The sequence below is a fragment of the Aureobasidium pullulans genome (genome assembly GCF_000721785.1).
Source record: "Aureobasidium pullulans EXF-150 unplaced genomic scaffold scaffold_23, whole genome shotgun sequence".
Lineage (NCBI taxonomy): Eukaryota > Fungi > Ascomycota > Dothideomycetes > Dothideales > Saccotheciaceae > Aureobasidium > Aureobasidium pullulans.
The window spans coordinates 63,315-82,007 of record NW_021941043.1 but is presented as its reverse complement, the minus strand read 5'-3'; the positions used below and the strand labels follow the sequence as shown (position 1 = coordinate 82,007).

The following is an 18,693-nucleotide window of genomic DNA, read 5'->3' as shown; positions in this document are numbered from 1 at the left end:
CCTTTCCTCGAAGATAATAGCATCTTTATGTAGGATAACGCCCCTATTTACACTGCTAGAAAAACTACTAAATGGCTACGCGAACGGAGGATATAATTGCTTCTTAAATGGCTACCGTACTCTCTAGATTTAAACCCTATTAAACATATGTGGTCGCTACTTAAATAGAAGCTCTACTAACTGTATCTAGACTACAAAACTTAGGGTAGAACTAAGGAATAGATCCACTAACGTATAGAAGATGCTCTAGTTTATGCATTTAAAGCTATTAACAAGAGAATTGTAATGCGACTAGCCGAGTTAATATAGGACCGCATTACGGCGTATATCGCCGTAAAGGGGTAGTATACTAAGTATTAAACCTAAAATTCAACCCATTTGAAGCCTAATATTACCCGTATAACATATTAAATTTTAGTAAGGATCCAATACAAATTAAGTACGGCGCACGGGTTAGCGCATTAGGTGGTTAGGGTGGCTAGCGGGGCTACGCGGAGACTTTTAACGAGGAACTATAGACGACACTGCGCCCCGTAACGAGGTACTTCTCTAGAGCTTGTGCCAAAAGTCTGCGTGCACTAACGTTCATCTCGACCTTTCGCAGCATGTTGCAAGCATGTGCGCCGCCGTCCGCCAATGACAAGTTCTTGCACATCTCTCCGATCTCTCGTCGGTACTTGTATGTATGGTTCACGCATCGCGATATCGCGACGTCAATTTTGTGAACGTTGGGTGACACAGATTTCTGGCAAGGCGCCCTCCGCGACGCGACGCCTTGTGAACACCAAACCTTTTGCGCTTGCAGCAGTCTTGCATTTCTCACAAAAAATCCACAACTTCATCTTTCTTTCAGACTAGCATTCTAACAGAGCATTCACGACTCCCATTCCATCATAAATTCTGGTCCATATCACATGAAGATCACACAAAATGGCAACCTCCCAGTCTGAATCATTCAATGTCCGCAAAGCTACCCCTCAGGATGCGCAAGCGGTGGCAGAACTAGGCACCCACGTCTTTACAGTCACATTTGGCCCAGGTTTGCAGCCTGACGACCTAAAAGCCTATCTGGAAGAAAATTACAGCGTAAAAGCCACAACTAAGGAAATCGAGAACCCCCCAAAAGGACATGATAGTCGTAACGGATGTCGAAGATCAAATCCTCGGTTTTGCTCTTCTGACTCGAGGACCTCCTGAACCATGCATCCAAGACATACCAAAGCAAGTCGAGCTTCAACGGATTTATCTGCACCCTTCAGCTCAGGGACGTGGTGTGGGAAAGCTGTTAGCTTCCAGCGTAGAGAAAGAGGCCAAAGAGCAAGGCTTTGAGAATTTGTGGTTGGCAGTTTATGAGAAAAACCAAAAGGCCATTCAGATTTATGAGAAGCTTGGGTTCAAGACGGTGGGGACGCATGACTTTGTGATTGGAAAGGAGACGCAGACCGATTTGGTCATGCTCAAGCCGCTTTGAGAGGCGAGAGCGGGATTTTCGCGCCATCCGAAAGCTGGAAATATTTCTCAGTTGGGTCATGATCTTGTTGCTCGACTCCTATCAACAACAAGTATTGCAATGCTTCATTACCTCTTCATGAGACACGTCGTCGCCTATATCACTCTGGAAACTGCTCTGAGGACCTCCGGCAAAGTCAATCATCCTTCGGTAGAAATATTTCTGCGACGTTAAACGTCCTTCTCATCTTTCTTTCTTTGGCTTGTTTGCCAAAGCGACATCTCGCTTGTGTGTTGGACGGAGAGACCGGAAGCTGGCATCAATCTTGGAGCTGAGGCTGACGGTCATTTCGAGTTCTGGATTTGGGATCAGCATAAATCGCAAGTTCTGCTTGTCCCCCTGCAGTAGCTAGTAAAGATCGTCGACTGACTGCCGAACCTTAGTGGTGGTCGCTAAATAGCACGACTTATAGGCTGCAGCTGTCAGGTGCACGGCCTCCGCGGGAGCTAACCATTTATCCATAGTATAATTTTTTTACCGGAACAATCGATTCGCTGTAAGCCGCATCACACAAGCGTTTTATAGTTAAGTTTGGCCGGAACAGGTAATGGAGCTGATCATGCGGAACTGCTCTGTGAGTTTCTGGCCCTCGACTCGCCGACTCCTCAGCCAGGCGACAACTGTGCACGCGCAACGATCATCACCGGTTCGCTGCCGTTTGGAGCAAGAGTTCTGTATCTTAGCAACTAACGTTCAGCTCATGTACGGAGTCCAGCTGAACAGCTCTTACATCTTTCGGTAAGACCGAGGCAGACCTTAGACCTGTTGAAGATTCTAGATGGTATGGCTCGAGCTGGATCAGCTAGGGGGGCTGTACTCTCCAGCTACACAGAGTCCAAAGCTCCTTAGTCATCGGATTCCGCAATGTAGTGAGAGGACACATTCGTCCACATTGCAGCAGAAAATGTCTATAAAAGACAGCCTTTCTCTCAAGCAATGAGCATTCACCCCATCAAACACGACAGTCTCATAACAGCACACGAACACCGCACCGAACGAAGATCATGGCGAGAAAAACTGCTTATCTCGGCCTTCTGGCTGCCTCATCATTCGCTCTCACCCTCGCAGCCCCAGTCGAGGAACGAACTGTCAACGTTTGTCCTGCTGTCGACCTGGTTGTCGTTCTGCTCAAGGCCTATCCATCCGCCTCTCCGTTCTGCTCCTCTTTCCTTGGAATTTCTACAGTGACTACTACTTCAACTGTCAAGGCCACTTCACCCATCACCACCATCATTCCTACCACTACTACAACAGTCTTTGTTGCAGCAACTCCAGTTACCGAGTACGATGTTTCCTCTACCACAATCACGACTTGCATTCCAAGCGCTGCCAAGCGAGACCTAGCCAAAAGAAAGGAGAAGACCACATCGACCACCTCGTCCAGCTCGTCCAAAGCTACAACCACCTCAATCCCGGCTTCCATCAGCATACCTGGAACTTGCAATGGCTGCCCGGGCCTTCTCAAGAACATTGCCTGCACAGCTGTTTCTAGTGCATGCGGCTGTCTTGGCCTTTCTACCCCGACCTCAACTGTCTATGTCAGCACGACATATGTTCCTGTGGTAACCTCTTATTCTGGTGTTGCTGCAACTCAAACCACCACTGGAACCACGACTATCCCGACCACCTCTACATCAACAATCCTGTCTTGTCCAACTCCCTCGATCTGTGGTAACCAGGGTATTCAGTTTGCTTACTATGCCAACGAGCCCTGGGGCGATCAGATCTCTGAAATGGACCCGTCATTCTACTGGACATATACTCCCGACTACAGTGGGACTACCACCAAGGTCGGCGGTATCAACGAACCCGCCGGCTCTGACGTTAATCTTTACGGTACCTCGAAGAATGTCCCCGCTAGCTATTTCGTCCTCAACCATCGCGGATACATCTTCGCTCAGGTCGACGGCGACTACACCTTCACCACCTCCCAAGTCGACGATATCACCTTCTTGTACCTTGGAGACGACGCAATCAGAGGCTATGGTCTGAACAACTTTGACGCCAAGGCAGTGTGCTGCGATGCGCCTGCCAACAGTGCCAGTGCGACTTATACTCTGAAGACTGGACAGTATCTTCCATTCAGACTTGTGTTTGGGCAGCAAGGTGGACCTGTTGTCTTTAGCTTTTCCGTCACCGCTCCTGATGGGACTGTTGTTCTTGATGCTGGGACTCAGGATTCGAAGTTCATTGTTCAGTATTCTTGCGATGGTACAACTGCTCCTGCATTCCCTGCTTGGGGTCAGGAACAAGCTCTTTAGATTGAGGACTTGTGAGGACTAACTGGTAAACTGTGTGCATTGCGAGGAAAGGCTCACAAAATCGCAGAAAGGCCGGATGTAGACCAGATAGATGAAGAGAATCCTCTGCACAGCTAGGCAAGGTGCTCGTACAATTCGAAAGCAGCTGTTGTCATCAGAGAAAAAGAAGGAGTTAACTTTCGAAAATCTACTACATGTTGTTTATGTATACACCATTATAGATACTAAGTACCTCTCATCTCATCTCATCTTATCCTTCCAGTCTTTTTAACCCACCCTTATCCAGAAAATCATGCCTCTCTTCACCTATCCCTATCTTGCCCCCTCTATACCTATCCCCTAATTGTCTTCTTCACTAAACAATCTTGTTGACAGCACAAGATTTACAGGTATAGAACACATCGACCCTCAGAGTCTGATCTGTAGATAGAGACATGGAGCCATCGCCACCGTTGCCGCTGATCGAACTGTCGTACACATCGATACCGGGCATAGTGTACCCGTCGAAAGAGGCCGTGGCAAATGTGGTTATGCAGTCTGGACCATTTGATTTGAGACAGGAAGTTCCGTAGCTAACATGAGGCGCAGTCAGTCATAAGTGAGGGAGGGAAGGGAGAGAAAGGGGAAGGAAGAGGGAAAGGCAAAGAGGGATAATAACATACCCTCTGTATTGATGTCTAATGCCTGCAGTCCAAGTGTATTCATTGGTGTAAGAATTAAACCTGACAGAAAAAGTCTTGTCATTATAACTGATCTGAACAAAGCACGGTTAGCTTTTTTTCCCCTATTCTTCTTTACCTGAACCCGTTCAAAGAAGAGGAACAGAAAAAAAGTAGGGAAGGAGTAGGGGGAGAAAAAAGAATAGGCGGTTCTTGCCCAGTCAAAAGGTGGAGTCTCTCCCTTGACCTTCGGCCCATCCAAAAATCTATGCGCCACAGTCCAGTTGTGCTCACAGGTGGTTTTTGTTTTTGTTTGGGGATCGGTAATGTTTAGCATCAAAGAACCTTGTCCACGGCCACCTCCTCCAAATGATGTTAAAGATGTGATTTCAAGGTATGATGAAGACGGTTTCGAGGAGGCTAGGGCGGTGATGGAGAAGAAGAGGGAGTAGGATATGTAGGAAGTTGTTGAAGGCATTATATAATGAATAAAGGATCTCTGTGTACTTGACAACAAGAATTGATAAAGATAAGAGAATGGATGGTGATGTCTTGATAAATATGTATCTAGAGTAGGAGAGGAAATTAGGGTTCTGTTATGTAAATTCAGATACTGTAAAACCGTTGTTCAACGTCCATAAGATGACTCGTGTTTGTCTTGTCTACATCCAGTAGAAAGAAAATACATTAGAAAGTCTAGGTGAGTCCTTTCCTTTCCTCAATACTGTGGAACAGGTTCTTGTTTCCATGACGGGGTTTTGTTTTACTTGGCTGAATCTTCCTAGAATTGGGCCTCGATTGGGTTCAAGGCTTTTACTCGCAGAAACGACGCTTTCGTTTACCGGGGCTGCTTCCATGTGTTTACTATCACATCTAGAGCATACAAAGTCGATTTGCCCATCGGCACTGCTGAAGTTTTATCTCTTCTTCTCGGTGTTGTTCGATGCTGTCCAGCTCCGGACGCTGTGGGAGATACAAGGCCTGGAGACAGTCGCTCAAGTCTTCTCCTCAGCCTTTGTTTTGAAAATCGCCCTTCTTGTCTTGGAAGCCACAGAGAAAGGCGCACTGCTTCATACACCTTACCGCAGTTCAGCACCAGAGGCGAAAAGTGGCCTCTACAATCGGAGTCTTTTCTGGTGGCTCAATCCATTCCTGGCTGTTGGCTTCAAGTGTCTCGACGGCTTGCGTACGATAGACAGACAAGCGGCGCCCGCGCTCACACCATATTCAAGATTGGTACCTTGAACCGTGAGTATGGCGATGCAACACAAGAGTAGTTGAGATTTTGTGATGATGAGGCTTGGGCTAATCAGCTGCCACCAGATTACCAGATAAAGACCAAGGATGATATATACGGATCCAGTCGTGTGGAGCTCGTAAGGACGATGTGTAATCTATCTTTCTAAGAAGTTTCGAGAGAGTTTCCCATGCTCCAGGATCCCCAAAGAACCATAAAGACGATAATCAGATTTGCATACTGTCCAAAAATGATAAGGAGAAATGCGAGCGCTTCACGGGAGGTCTCAATCCAGCTGTCCGTACTGACGAAAATCATGACGATGCTCATGATGATGAATACATCTCGAAGCCAGATCAGGGGAACAACAACGTAGGTGAATCTTTGCAAGACTGGACGTTCAGGGTTCTGAATACAGGTCAGTAACGCAACGTGACAACTCATGACACAAGACTTGCGCACTCACCCCCGGCTTGCCATTGTTTTTGAGATTGATCCATTTTCTCAGGACTTCGATCGAAACGCTACCAGAGGCGAAGACGACCACAGCGCGGAACACAATGTAGACAATACGTACTGCCTGGTCATCACGCACAGCTGTCGTATAGCTGAACGGCGACTGAAAAACTTGCTTACTCTCTTCAGGATCAAGTCCTAGACCCCATGCTGCAATACCAGTTCCAAGGATCGAGAGCAAAATGAATGTGTTCCAGATTTTCGACCGGCGGGATGGCTGTGCAAGGCCAGTGCCGTTGTTGGTGAGTGGATCCAAACAGCACCTGTGAGGCAGAGCGTGAAGATGATTTCGGCAATCTGGGCAGTAAAGGATAGACCAGCTATCACTTGCGCGTGACTTGCACCAGAAACCAGTGGAGAGACGTTCGAGCCAGTGTAGCTGTACCCTATCGTGACTTCGACACTCTCGTTGCTCTGTATCTGCAAAGCTACAGTGGCCGATACCACGGCGTATTTGAGGGCCAAAAAGAATGTTCCAGGGACCAGAAATATTTGCGTCGCAAGTGTATTCTTCAGCGGAGCATCGCTATCGATTCGCGCATGTCCACCGGGGTTTTTGCCGAGTTTGGTAACGACCAATAGTAGAGCGACAACGAAGAAGAAGGTTGCAAGTATTGCGACGGTAACATCAAGTGCAAAAATTGCTTTGATAGGCGGAATTGATGATGTCAGATTAGGCATGTTCTTTAGGAATAGAAGGGCAAACCTGGCGCAGTAGTGGTCGTGTTATAATTAGCTAGAGGCGCCCACGACGTCACATAATCGTCATGTCAAGCTACATGTTTAGCTTCTCTACGCCCTGCAGCTATATTAAATAATAACTTTATACATCTCGATCCCGGCTTTCATCAGCATACCTGGGACTTGCAATGGCTGCCCGGGTCTTCTCAGTTAGTCCCTACTGTTGACCAAGTCGACTCTGAGGTCCCTTTCCTAACCCCATCTCAGCTTAGACAACACTGTTCGGTCAGACTAGCATTGCAGGAACTCTAGATGCATAAAGCGATGCTGCTATGTTATGACACCCAAGGTATCCCATGACTCGTGCAGAGTTGTCAGTCATGTTCGGATCTTCTAACGATCTACATGATCATCGATCCTTCCGCGGCAACGATTCAGGACAGAACCACTTTTCATGCTTATTCCCACCACATAGCTTGAACTTCTCTCCCTGTAAGTACATTCCCTAAACCAAGGCTTATAATTAACTTCATCATCTACTTGAACCGCAATTAAAGCTTTACTTTACTTCCATATCTCCATCATGTCGACATTCCTACTCTTTTGCCTCGCGCGAATTCCTGCATCGGTAAAAAAGCACCAGAACAAGAAGAATACACTTACTTATAGTAACGTAGACAATTAATACACTCCTAAGTACACCTTAACATAACTTCTTCTCTCTCGTCCGTAACATAACTTAATCTTCCTTTGACATACTATGCACTTCCCCCCTAATCTAACCCTTTACTAGCGACTTCATTACTTATGACCAAATACACGATTTCCTCACCGAAAACTCTTCAAACCTTCCAGCAGATATAGAAATTTGTCAATATGCCATCCTCGACGATCGCAGTGTGAGCGATAATACTATTATCCTAGCACATTCTTATTCGCGTCTCCAGATGCGGGATGCAGATACCATGACTAAGGAGGAAGCAGAGCAGTGGGTGAGAGAGTGTGAGGAGGATGAAGAGGGGGAATATGATGGGTGGAGAGTGTGGAGGGTGAGGTTTGAAGATGCTGAGAAGATGGCGACGATGTTGTGTTTTGAGGGTGATTTTACGGTGAAGCTTTATAGTGAGGAGTTTGTTGGAAGGTTTACTGACGAGGCAGGTGCATTTGGGCTGAGGGATGCTTATAACGCATGTATAGGAATGGAGACGGTAAGAGATGAACTTTGAAGATAGGCACGACATATCGCGGAACTTGTCTATTCCGTTCAATTTAACCAGAAAACTACATACCATAGTCTAAGCCAGACTTGTCCTTCTTCAAAAGTTCAAAAGTCTCAACAATCCCTCGCAGATCAAACTCCTTGTTCTCTCTCGCTCTTGCCAATAGCCACACCCCTTCCTCCCTCCTCGCCTTCGCAATGGCCTTCCTAGTTCCCGTATGGATAGCACTATACACACTCTTATAAATTCCCTGCACCGTATACCCCAACAACCCAGCCAACCCAGCATTAGGTTTCCAATAAATCCCACCCAACCCCTTTCCAAACCCTTTCAAAGCACCGATTGCACCTTCTTTGCGGGCTCCCTTGATGGGCTCAGTCACTAGACCGGAAATGCCGTCGTAGATGCCGAAAACGAGGCCTTTGCCTGCGACTACACCGCCGGACTTCCAGTCGATCACGGGGCCGAAGTCGCGGGGTTTGTCGCCATACATGAGGGGAGCGTTGCGGAGGCCTTCGGCTAGGGCGAAGGGGATGTCGACGAGGGAGCCTTTCATCAGTGCGCCGCCCGCTTTGCCGAAGCCTTTGGCTATGTTGTTGTTGTTATTTTCTTTGCGTTTCTTGATCTTGAGATCTCCACTTTTGATTGTCATGATGGACTTGCTGTCGTCGTCTTCATATTCTGAGAGGATTGACAGGTAGTCGTTGTCGTTATTCGGGGGATGTAGAGAATTGCTGCGGCTGGCTGATCTTGGTGTTGAGGTTCCAGAAACTAAGAGCTGGTCGTCATCTCTGCTGATTTCCTTTCCTTTACCCTTGCTGAAGCCATCACCTATGGCCATGCCAGATCTGTATACTGTGCTGATGGCGGCACTTGCTCCACCAGTCAAAGGGTCCCATCTGCGGTTCTCGATCAGATAGCTCCTGGTCTCGTTCATGCCGAGCTTTTTTCCATCAATCTTGAGGTGATCTGCCAGGACTTCTGCAGCGAGCTTTGAAAGCTTGATGGTGCGCTTCGAAGATACCTTGTACGTCCAGACTGCTGGGAGATGCGGCATCAAGTCGCAGCGAATCGATTGACGAGGTAAGTTGCGATGGAAAGATTGCACTGCTGTCTTGACACCATTCTCTGTTGCCATGCGTAATGCAATTTGTCGGGCAGCATGTGCTGTTTCAGGAGTGATGATAAATCTGATAGCTTCACCCAAGTTTTCAGCCGTGAGATTCTTGTGATGGATTGGCTTTGGTCCTGCTCCAGCCGCGGCAATCATCTCGCCCCAGAATGGTTGACTGCAGCAACTATCAGCAGATGTTATGATCGAAGTCCGACAAGAAAAACTTACTCGCCGAAGAAGGGGCATACTAGGGAAGGAAGACCATTCTTGAGACCACATGCTGTCGTGCCAGCACCTCCGTGGTGTACGACCGCTGACACATTCTGGAAGAGCCATTCTATATATCGTCAGCGAGTGGAAGAGAAGATTGAGAAGTCTCTCTTACCATGCGGACAATCGTCCAGTTCGAAGATGTTTGGCGAATTCGAGACGTTGCGCAATCTGGCCCACCCTTTTGACAGTATGCAGCGAACGCCAGTACTCCTGACTGCCTCTGAGATGATCGCCGACATCTTCTCCGGATCTTCAAGGACAATACTACCAAAGCCAACATAAATTGGTGTCGGTCCAGAAGCCAGAAAGTCTTGTAAATCTCGAGGAGGCTTGTAATCAGGCATATCGCGGAAGAAGAACCCACAGACGTCGATATGTTGACCCCAATCCAAAGGCTTTGGAACAAGCGCGCCTGACCAGCAGTATGTCGTAGGGATGTTTTGTGTGTAAGCGAGAAATGGTCCTTCAGTGGTGGGTACAGGTTCCAGATCCATTGTTTCGCGCCAGCTGTTCACCACGTCTGCGAGACCTTGCCATGTCATCCACTCGACCATGGCGTAAGAGAGCCGATTGACCATAGTGGGCTCAGCGTTATTGGCCTGGATATTCGCTAGCGGATGTGGGAAGTTCTTTGTCGCTGTCCAGGGCATGGTGAACATGAGGTGTACTGGGATACACAATGCTTGAGCGCAGTGCATGTGGGCAAAACTAGGCGGGTTGGCAATGATAGCATCAGCGACGAATGGAGCCCCAGTAGCGTCGTCAGGCTCGATACATGATCTCCAACAACCATCTAGCATCTCTCGGATCATTGCTCTCTTTTTTGTGATTTCTCCCGCTTGCATCGTCTTCATGCTTGGTATCAACCCAGGATTCTTGACCATGTATGACATGAGTTCGTTTGGATCGCCTCCGATGGGATAGAACTCAAGTCCAGAGTTGGTAACAAAGTCGCGAAAAACGTCATGGGTTGCTAGTCTCACTCGATGTCCTGACTTTTGCAATTCATTGCCCAAGGCGATGAAAGGCTGAACATCGCCGCGGCTACCGACAATCTGGATCACAATGTTGAGTGGTGGCTGGTTTCCAAACTCTTCGGGAACAGCCTCTTCGTACTCCGGCGGTGCTAGGTCCGGAACGTCCTTGATGAATACTGAGAGCGTGCGAGCAAGTTTTGAATTGACATCCAGACGAACTCGACCGTCACTCTGCGTCAATGTGTTACCGTCGCCAGCGATTAATGTGTACGGCGGAGGTGCGTCGTCGAGGACATTGTCAACCAGAGTATCTCGTGTTGTGTCGTATCGTAGTGAGCCCGTCGTATCGTTAGAAAATGAGGATTCGGCATATGTGTTCTTCATGTTGTTACAAGAACAGGGCCTTTTTCGAAAAAGAAGAGATGTGAATTGTGGGAGAGCACAAGCAGAAAGCAGGAATGACCTAATACTTAACACAGAACCATACACCTACAGAATGTATGAATTTGTTGAAACGCTTCTCCGTATGTCGCGTATCTGCGCTTTGCGCATCGCGTATACGGCGTATTCATCAGCTCTTGACCTTTTTTAGGCCGCGTTGAGTCCTGCTGTGAGTGTTGTGATTCATCGTGAGACAAGCTCTCTTTATAGTTTGGAGCTGCTCGATATGGCTTGGTGCACTGCAGATGGTTGTGATTGTTACTGTTGTTGTTGTTGTTGTGCTTGCAGTGTTCACGCTGTACGAGTTCTGTCGTCGGTTCTTCGAATGTTTTTGTCCTGCCAAGACCAACATCGCGCGGCCTACACTCAGCCTTCGCGGATGTTGTCCACTCGAGCTCGACAAACATGCTAGAGCAAAAGGCATAGGACGAGTCGAAAGATAGCCATAAGCAGGCAAGAGCCATGTCTGACTCCATAGGTAATGCTATAAGATGTCGTCGGCACACGCAACGGACGACCGGAGTCCAAGACCGAACGTGTGGGACGAAGCTTCGGCTGACAAGCTATGATGTAATCACGCCCTATCACCACCTCATTCGCCGTGATCATCGAAAACCAAAACTTACAAACCCCGATACACAAGTCTCTTAAATCTCACTCATGCGCATCTACTGTCCGGCTCTACTATCTCCACAGCTTACGCCAACACACGAGTTTACCAACAACACCAACAAACCACACCCATGTCTCTCTCCCGCTCCGATCAGATCGCCGAATACGGCTGGACTTCTCTCCCCTGTGATCCAGCAAAATGGGGAGGAAACAAAAAGTACAACAAAGAGCCTGTCCCACAACTCTGTTCTTCTATTCCTCTGCCAGGTACAGCTCTGGTTAAAGCAGCAATCGAGCATGTGAAGCAGGAACTGCCCGAACATACGTTTAATCACAGTATGCGTGTGTTCTACTATGGTAAGTTAATCCCTCGTACCCCTCACTCCTCTGCTATCCTTGCTGTTTTTGAGGTGCAGTGCTAATGTTTGTGTTTGGACACAGGCATGGCAATCGCAACCCAACAATTTCCCTCCTGGAAGTTTAGTTCAGAGACATGGCTACTAACCTGTCTCTTCCACGATATTGGGACAGTGGATAAACACACTCACGGCACTCTCATGTCTTTCGAATTCTACGGAGGTTATCTGGCCATGGATCAGCTCAAACAATTCAACTCTCCCGCAGGACAAGCAGAAAGCGTTGCTGAAGCGATAATACGCCATCAAGATCCCGTGGAAACCGGCACCATCACCACGGTCGGCCTTCTGATACAACTTGCGACCCAATTCGATAATATGGGATATCGTGCCGGATATGTTCATGAAGATACGATTCAAGATGTTGTCAAGAATTACCCTCGTCGCAATTGGTCCGGTTGCTTCTCAAAGAAGATTAGAGAGGAGGTGGAGGTGAAGCCTTGGTGCCACACCACCGCTTCTACTGAGAAATTTCCTCACGATGTCGAGCATAATGAGCTGATGGCCCCTTATGATGACAGCTATTAGCCTGATCTCCATACAACAGTAGAAATTACGAATGTCGAGCAGATCTATGTGCGAATCCTAAGCGTCAGCAGCTTCTCCGTAACATCGAGCCTCGAAGTACGAAGCCAAAGTTTTGGATTGCTCGACTTTCTGGCATGGTATTTGTCACTGGCCCCAGAAAATACGACCGCCCTTTACCTTGAGATCCCTTGAGATCGTGAAAGAGAGGTTGGGAGTTTGAGACGGAAGACGACTGTTACTGTCATGGCGAATCCGTTTTGGCGGCCCGGCGTCCAATTCATTGTCGTTCTCGGCACCGTCTCCGTCCATACTATCGTTGTCATTGTCAAGATCAGTCGGTCTGTCTCGCTTTTTTGGGCTCTGGCTCCGAGCCCGTGGTGGGTTGAGGAAGGCCAGCAAATCGTGCTTGGTCATATTATGGGTTTTGTGCGTCGATGATGTCGAAGTGGACCATGTGGCCTGCGGTTGCTTGATGGTAACGCGTCTGACATGACGGCGTAGCAGAAAGTTGGCGACCATGGGCAAGACAGCCCAGGCGAGGCGGGTAAGCAAGAAGCAAGGATGGACGGCCGAGCCCAAGTCGACGATCGTGTTGTGCTATGTGGCGCCGAGAGTGCGCGTGTTGGCGATGAAGTGGGCGGTTCCGCGGTCCTGCTTAGATGATGCCTGGTGCATGTCGACGCCGAGGGTGGGCGAGCTGGACAAGTCGTCGACGACATTGTTGCCCATCAGGCTACGGCTGTTGTTGTAGCGGTTCATGTCTTGGTCCAGGAATCACTCGACCTCGGAGCGAGGACAGAGATGGGCGCGTTCGATCTGGTCGCCAAAGCCGCTGAGCCGAAGATGCAGTCGCCGTTGGCTAGCAACAGCCATCAAAGCATATCGTAGCTAGCGCTAACGACACCATTGCCTTCCGACACTTTGCACCTAAACGCGAGTCAGTGAAGAGGGTCCAGATTCGCTGAGCGCGAGTCAGTGAAGAGGCTCTAGATCACCCATCGAGTGGGAGTGACACAAAAAGCATTTTTATTGACCACATCTTCGATTTCCCATCAGATCCACGTGCTTTGATGACCACTCCCAGCGGTCTCGATCCGGCTAATCTTACCTAACCATGCGAACGGTTTATCCTCAACTAGTCTTACACATGCGAAAAAATCGTGCCCTCGTGGACTAGCCTGGTATCTTACTCGAGTAGATCAACGCTCAAATTGAAGACCAAGACACACAGCGACCTCGAGTATGAATATACATCAGGTTGTCCCGTCGATCGTGCTATGGTTGTCAACTTCTCCAACAAAGTCAACCGCACCTCTTACGCTCGACATCGCTTCAGATTATGGCAAACGAAACAGATGAAATGCAGGGAGGAGGTTTCCTTGTGAGCAAGAATTTCGAAGCCAAAGCACCCAGCGCGAGCGAGATGAACGTTATTAGTATCATCTTTGGTTTCGGTCTGGCAGTGGCCATGTTCACTGCAGCAACAGCTGGCCAGCAGACACTCGACGCTCGCAGGAGGGGCAAGATGTTCACCACATATACTATCATGATCTGGGCAGAATGGATTTCGGCCATGTGTATTGGACTCATCACATATATGTGGCTTTCGGGCGCCATAAAGGCCAGGTTAGTGTTCCTTTCCAGTGTCTTGTGTGCTCATAGACTAATCTATCGGTACGACAGCTTCTGGGTTTTCTTCTTTATCCGTGAGTTGATTTGAACAGTCTTGCTGGACTTTCTTGACTGACTTACGCAGTGTTCTTCTGGACCATATCGCTCCAATGCATCCTTCAGATCATCATCAACCGAATCTCTGTCCTTATGGTCAGGAAAAATGCAGTCAGACTAAAGATCATTGTTTGTCTTCTCACGCTCGTGATTAACATCAGTGCTTTTCTTGTCTGGCTTCCCGCCCTTCTCCAGATTAACAAAACATGGATCATTATCAACGTCCACTGGGATCGAGCGGAAAAGGCATGCTTCCTCGTCATGGATGGCGGGCTCAACGCGTACTTCATCTATCTCGTGCGTACCAAATTGATCGCCAATGGACTCCAGAAATACAACCGACTCTTCTATTTCAACATTAGCATGTCAATGCTGTCACTTTCCCTGGACTGCATCTTGATAGGATCGATCTTTCTTCCAGGTCCCTATGTGTGAGTTTCTTTCCAACAGGGCCTCAGCCAGCACATTTCCGTTGTAGCTAACACGGATTCAAAATAGCAACGTTCAGTTCTACACTTTGACCTACCTCCTTAAGCTCTATATTGAGATGAACATTACCATTCTTATTGGCAAGATCGTCAAGAGCACTACTACAATCAGCTTCGGTGCTAGTAAAGCTGCGCCGGTATCTGGCACAAATGATTACCAATTGAACATTATGGCTAGGCGAAACGGGCGTATGCGCCTACCAGACGAGGAGCTTGCTAAGGATAATTCCACCTTTACTGTCGAAGAGAGGATTACCAAGACTGTCGACACCGACATTACACATGATTAGCACGATTATGATGTTGTCAGTCAGAGCAGTTCAATTAGCTAGAATGAATGGGTATGAATTCAGCAAGACTACTCGAGTACTAAGAAAGAATGCGTAGCACAGTCGTAGCTTTCTTTGCCAAGAAGTCTTCCATCCATTAAGCATTAAATAGCAACAATTTGGAAATTTAGTCGCGTGCTATTGAACACCTTTTTACAAGCATACGTAGCACTTTACCCCGTAGTGAGCTGTCGGTTAGAGGTTCTTCCTTGTTAGAGATATGGATTTTTATAGCGGTGTGACCTCTGCATGACTCTAAATCTCGAGCATGTCTTTATAATGGGGTATAATCGTTACACACACACTTTCTTTTGACCCATGTCGAATTCTACTAAGAGTTTTAGTGGCAAAGGAAGGAATAAAGAAAAGAGTAGGAGATGGATGAGATGGTCAAGAGAAGGTTTTCCATTTTCATAGAAGAAACATAAAGTACTTATGTGATCTGAGCCCCTCGCTCAAAGATCATGTAGTTTGTGTGGTTTGCTTGACATGAATGAAAGAACAAGTTCGAAAGTCAATTCCGGACTTCATCAGAAATTCCAAAACGCCAAAACTCCAAAACTCCATGATTCCATGGTAGTACAGACTCCCAGATGTCATCAGAGACTTTCCTAATGATTGATAGCTGGAGCATAAACCTGGCACCTGCCAGTGTTAAGAGTGGAGATGTCATAAAAGTCATAGAGGCAAAGGTTACAGCATCCTTTGCCTCTCTTGATCGAAATTCGTTATTGGATCTGGCAGCCTTGGATACCGCACCAAGGTTCGTAGGTGTCGATTGAACCGCGAGGACCTGAGAATTTCCTGTCGCAATTCACGGTCCACCAGAGATGCTGAAATTCCGAATGGTTAGTAAATTGAGCTGAGAGTATTTTGTGATTTTGTGAAATGAGATATCTTACCTGAGCATACCACTTGTAGTTGTCCGCATTGAGGCAAGCCTTTTCCGGTTCATTCTGTCTGAGCTTGCGAACGCTGAGAGGGCCCCAAGCAATGTCTTCGGTTTGCTGGCCGATGCTGTGTTGTATCTGATCAGCGAACTGTGTATTTGTCGATTTCAGTGGTGTAGGGTACTCACGAAGGGACACACATAGGGTCGAAGTGGACGAGCTCGTGGAGTATGACACCTCCCAGGCTTGACATCTTCACGGACACTGTTGTGCCCAGATCGTCACAGTCGATCCCATCCTCCATGTGTGGATAATTCCAGCACTTTTCGCAACAAACGATGTTTGCGATTGTTCTGTCTACCCTGCCAGGGAGAAGCGCAGCGACCAGAACGTTGTTGGGATCATTCTGACAGCTTTTTTTACGGTCCAACCCGTCGATGAGGATGTTCTTGAAGATTGCAGCGCCGTGGATGTCTCCAGGTTCCCTGCCCACGATCTCACGGAAAACATCCATGACTTTTTCGTAATCCTCATCTCCCTGGAAGTAGATAGGATAGATCTCGTCACGATGAGGGTAGGCCAGAACGTTCGCAGCCATGAAAAGTGCGTGATCGAAAGCGTCCTGCAACGAGGCCTGCTGCAAGTGAGTCCAACCTTCGTACATCGGATACGCGCGTGCGAAAGGCGATTTGCCACCAGTGGTGTTACCAGTACGCAAACGGTTGTGCCTAGAACAATATGTTAGTTCCCTTGGACCTGAACACCAAGATGTATGCTTACTCATCCTGGATGGGAGAAGCTTTGACGATGGAACAGAGTGGTGTGAGAACCACAAACTGGAGTACGTTAAGGAGATTGTTGATGATCATGGTTTGGTTCTGTGTGGTTGTGTGAGATGTGGAAGAATTGAGTCTGAGAATGAAAAGGAGTCGGGGAGTGCAGGTTCTTTATGAAGGTTGTCCTTTCAGATGCACTACGCTGTTTCATGTTCTGAATCTTGCCATAGTAGAACAAGGCTGCCACTACAGCCCTGTACTACAAGTCGTGAAAGCATCGATACCTGTGTCAGGGAAGGCTCGAGCAGCTGTAACATCCCAATGACGAATGTCCACGTTAGGAAGTCACGTGAAAGCCGATACTTGGAACAAATGGAAGCTAAGACATCAGCCTCGTGCCTGCCTTTGGGCCGTGACAATTGAGTGTTGTCCATTTCCTGGAGACTGACATGATTGTTTCTTGATTCAATGTCACGTGCAGGTGTGACTACAGACAAATACTGATCTTTTGGCTTGCGTCCGTCTGTGGCTTGGCGGGTGCCTGTTTCACTGTGACCATTGATCCTGCTCCAACCCTCACTTGCCTCATGACCAATATTCGTTCGATCCCAAGTTTATCATTACGACCATCACCAACAGCCAAAATCCATCACGAATCTCACTCTCATCGGCCTGTGTCTGCATCAAATCATCGTGGCATCGCCCCATCATCAATCCATCACAACAATGCAATCAACAAGACCCGAACCGTACCTCACTGCTGAGCTCCGAGGTGACCAGACCAAATTCGATCTATCCGGCGCAACACGCTTCAACCTCGCTCTCGCCATCACTCTCCACGCAAGAGCTCCTATTCTCATCTGCGAAGAAGGCACCTTCCTCCAACACAATCGCGCACTCGAAAACATCGGGATTTTCTTCACAAACCGCGACACTGGTGAATCGCAAACAGGCTCCTACGTGTGTCGCCTTTACGAGTTTGGTCCTCCAACAACACCTAAAACCTTGCTGGAACCTGGAAAGACTGTTCTCACCAACATCCAATTCAATGGTTATCCTGAGAAGATCAAGGATGGGTTCGACATGATGCTGATCTCCAACATCGCTGGTTTCGAGACTGGATGTACTTTTGAAGGTCAGTTGCCGGCTGGACAGAGTATCAAGTATTGGCGTTGGGCTACGCTCGAGGAGTGTGGACCTCCGGCATCTTGGGTCTCGTCTACCATCAAAGCAACCGTTCAATCTGCAACGACATGGTGGAATGGAGATCAGGGACATGGAAAGGATGCATCGTTACCGCTGGAGATGGAACCACTGCCCATCTACATCAAAGGCGATGGAGTCGCCTTCACCTGCATCGGAAAGAAGATGGAAATGCCCGCAAAAGATTCCATGTTCTGGGAACACAACAAGCCTGGCTACCAAGAACGTCTAGAGACAGAACGCGCAGAGCACGCGAAGAAGAACGCAAAAAAACGGGCTGCTGTTGCGGAAAGCAACAGGAATTATCGGGTCAGGATGGCTGCCGAGAGAAAGGCGCGCGGAGAAGCACCATGGCCCGGCGATCAGGTGTCGGAAGAAAGCCATGCGCGATACCTGGAAAGAAAGGCGGCCGAGGAAAGAGCGAAGGAGGATGTGAAGAAAGATGCTGCTGAACACTGAAGGCGAGTTGAGGATGATGACGGACACACGAAAGGAGGAAAAAGTCTTGCTTTTTCAACTAATGCAATCGGCACTGTACCATATAGCTGATACATGCCGTCATTAATTCATCATGGAAACAAGATTTTCACTTTCCTGAATGGATACATCGAGGTACACAAGTGATAAGACAGCCAAAAACACCCGGCTCTCTTGCTTGAGGCGTTTTCCTCGACTTCTCCAGGCGCGAGTGACTCTCTCACTCGTTAACGAGCAATGGCCAATACTGTCTCCACCCAATCGACTGCAAATACCTCCCCCACATCGAGAACTCGAGATGGTCGTCCTTGGATCCAGGCCGTGGATGATAGGCTGCTTGCTTGTTAATTAATGCAA

The 18,693-nt window shown here is 48.0% G+C and overlaps 8 protein-coding genes across 8 annotated transcripts; 5 read left to right on the top strand and 3 right to left on the bottom strand.

Annotated features, from left to right (window-relative positions):
• Positions 1-930: 930 nt before the first annotated feature.
• Positions 931-1,627, top strand: M438DRAFT_399663 (acetyltransferase; the record flags this gene model as incomplete). Its single annotated transcript, XM_029909431.1, has 2 exons — positions 931-1,086; positions 1,127-1,627. The coding sequence occupies 2 exons, from the start codon at positions 931-933 to the stop codon at positions 1,469-1,471; spliced, it is 501 nt and encodes a 166-aa protein (XP_029756842.1). The 3' UTR covers positions 1,472-1,627.
• Positions 1,628-2,349: 722 nt separating this feature from the next.
• M438DRAFT_399662 (uncharacterized protein) lies at positions 2,350-3,982 on the top strand. The gene has a single exon (XM_029909430.1). The coding sequence runs from the start codon at positions 2,515-2,517 to the stop codon at positions 3,769-3,771; it is 1,257 nt and encodes a 418-aa protein (XP_029756841.1). The 5' UTR covers positions 2,350-2,514; the 3' UTR covers positions 3,772-3,982.
• Positions 3,983-5,832: 1,850 nt separating this feature from the next.
• On the bottom strand, positions 5,833-6,864 carry M438DRAFT_338627 (uncharacterized protein; the record flags this gene model as incomplete). Its single annotated transcript, XM_029904139.1, has 3 exons — positions 5,833-6,075; positions 6,134-6,333; positions 6,390-6,864. 3 exons carry the CDS (start codon positions 6,862-6,864, stop codon positions 5,833-5,835), a joined length of 918 nt encoding a protein of 305 aa, XP_029756840.1.
• Positions 6,865-7,070: 206 nt separating this feature from the next.
• On the bottom strand, positions 7,071-10,568 carry M438DRAFT_385461 (UDP-Glycosyltransferase/glycogen phosphorylase; the record flags this gene model as incomplete). The annotated part of the gene is made up of 5 exons (XM_029908972.1): positions 7,071-7,126; positions 8,322-8,765; positions 8,898-9,373; positions 9,427-9,535; positions 9,584-10,568. Coding segments are annotated over 5 exons (2,070 nt in total), but the record flags the coding sequence as incomplete, so codon positions are not given.
• Positions 10,569-11,632: 1,064 nt separating this feature from the next.
• On the top strand, positions 11,633-12,445 carry M438DRAFT_280984 (cyanamide hydratase; the record flags this gene model as incomplete). The annotated part of the gene is made up of 2 exons (XM_029901202.1): positions 11,633-11,858; positions 11,943-12,445. 2 exons carry the CDS (start codon positions 11,633-11,635, stop codon positions 12,443-12,445), a joined length of 729 nt encoding a protein of 242 aa, XP_029756838.1.
• A 1,360-nt stretch (positions 12,446-13,805) lies between these two features.
• M438DRAFT_385449 (uncharacterized protein) lies at positions 13,806-15,128 on the top strand (the record flags this gene model as incomplete). The annotated part of the gene is made up of 3 exons (XM_029908971.1): positions 13,806-14,097; positions 14,202-14,604; positions 14,672-15,128. 3 exons carry the CDS (start codon positions 13,806-13,808, stop codon positions 14,949-14,951), a joined length of 975 nt encoding a protein of 324 aa, XP_029756837.1. The 3' UTR covers positions 14,952-15,128.
• Positions 15,129-15,718: 590 nt separating this feature from the next.
• Positions 15,719-16,749, bottom strand: M438DRAFT_368394 (uncharacterized protein; the record flags this gene model as incomplete). The annotated part of the gene is made up of 4 exons (XM_029908042.1): positions 15,719-15,823; positions 15,893-16,007; positions 16,069-16,608; positions 16,661-16,749. The coding sequence occupies 4 exons, from the start codon at positions 16,747-16,749 to the stop codon at positions 15,719-15,721; spliced, it is 849 nt and encodes a 282-aa protein (XP_029756836.1).
• A 502-nt stretch (positions 16,750-17,251) lies between these two features.
• On the top strand, positions 17,252-18,441 carry M438DRAFT_348591 (uncharacterized protein). The gene has a single exon (XM_029906176.1). The coding sequence runs from the start codon at positions 17,383-17,385 to the stop codon at positions 18,316-18,318; it is 936 nt and encodes a 311-aa protein (XP_029756835.1). The 5' UTR covers positions 17,252-17,382; the 3' UTR covers positions 18,319-18,441.
• Positions 18,442-18,693: the final 252 nt, after the last annotated feature.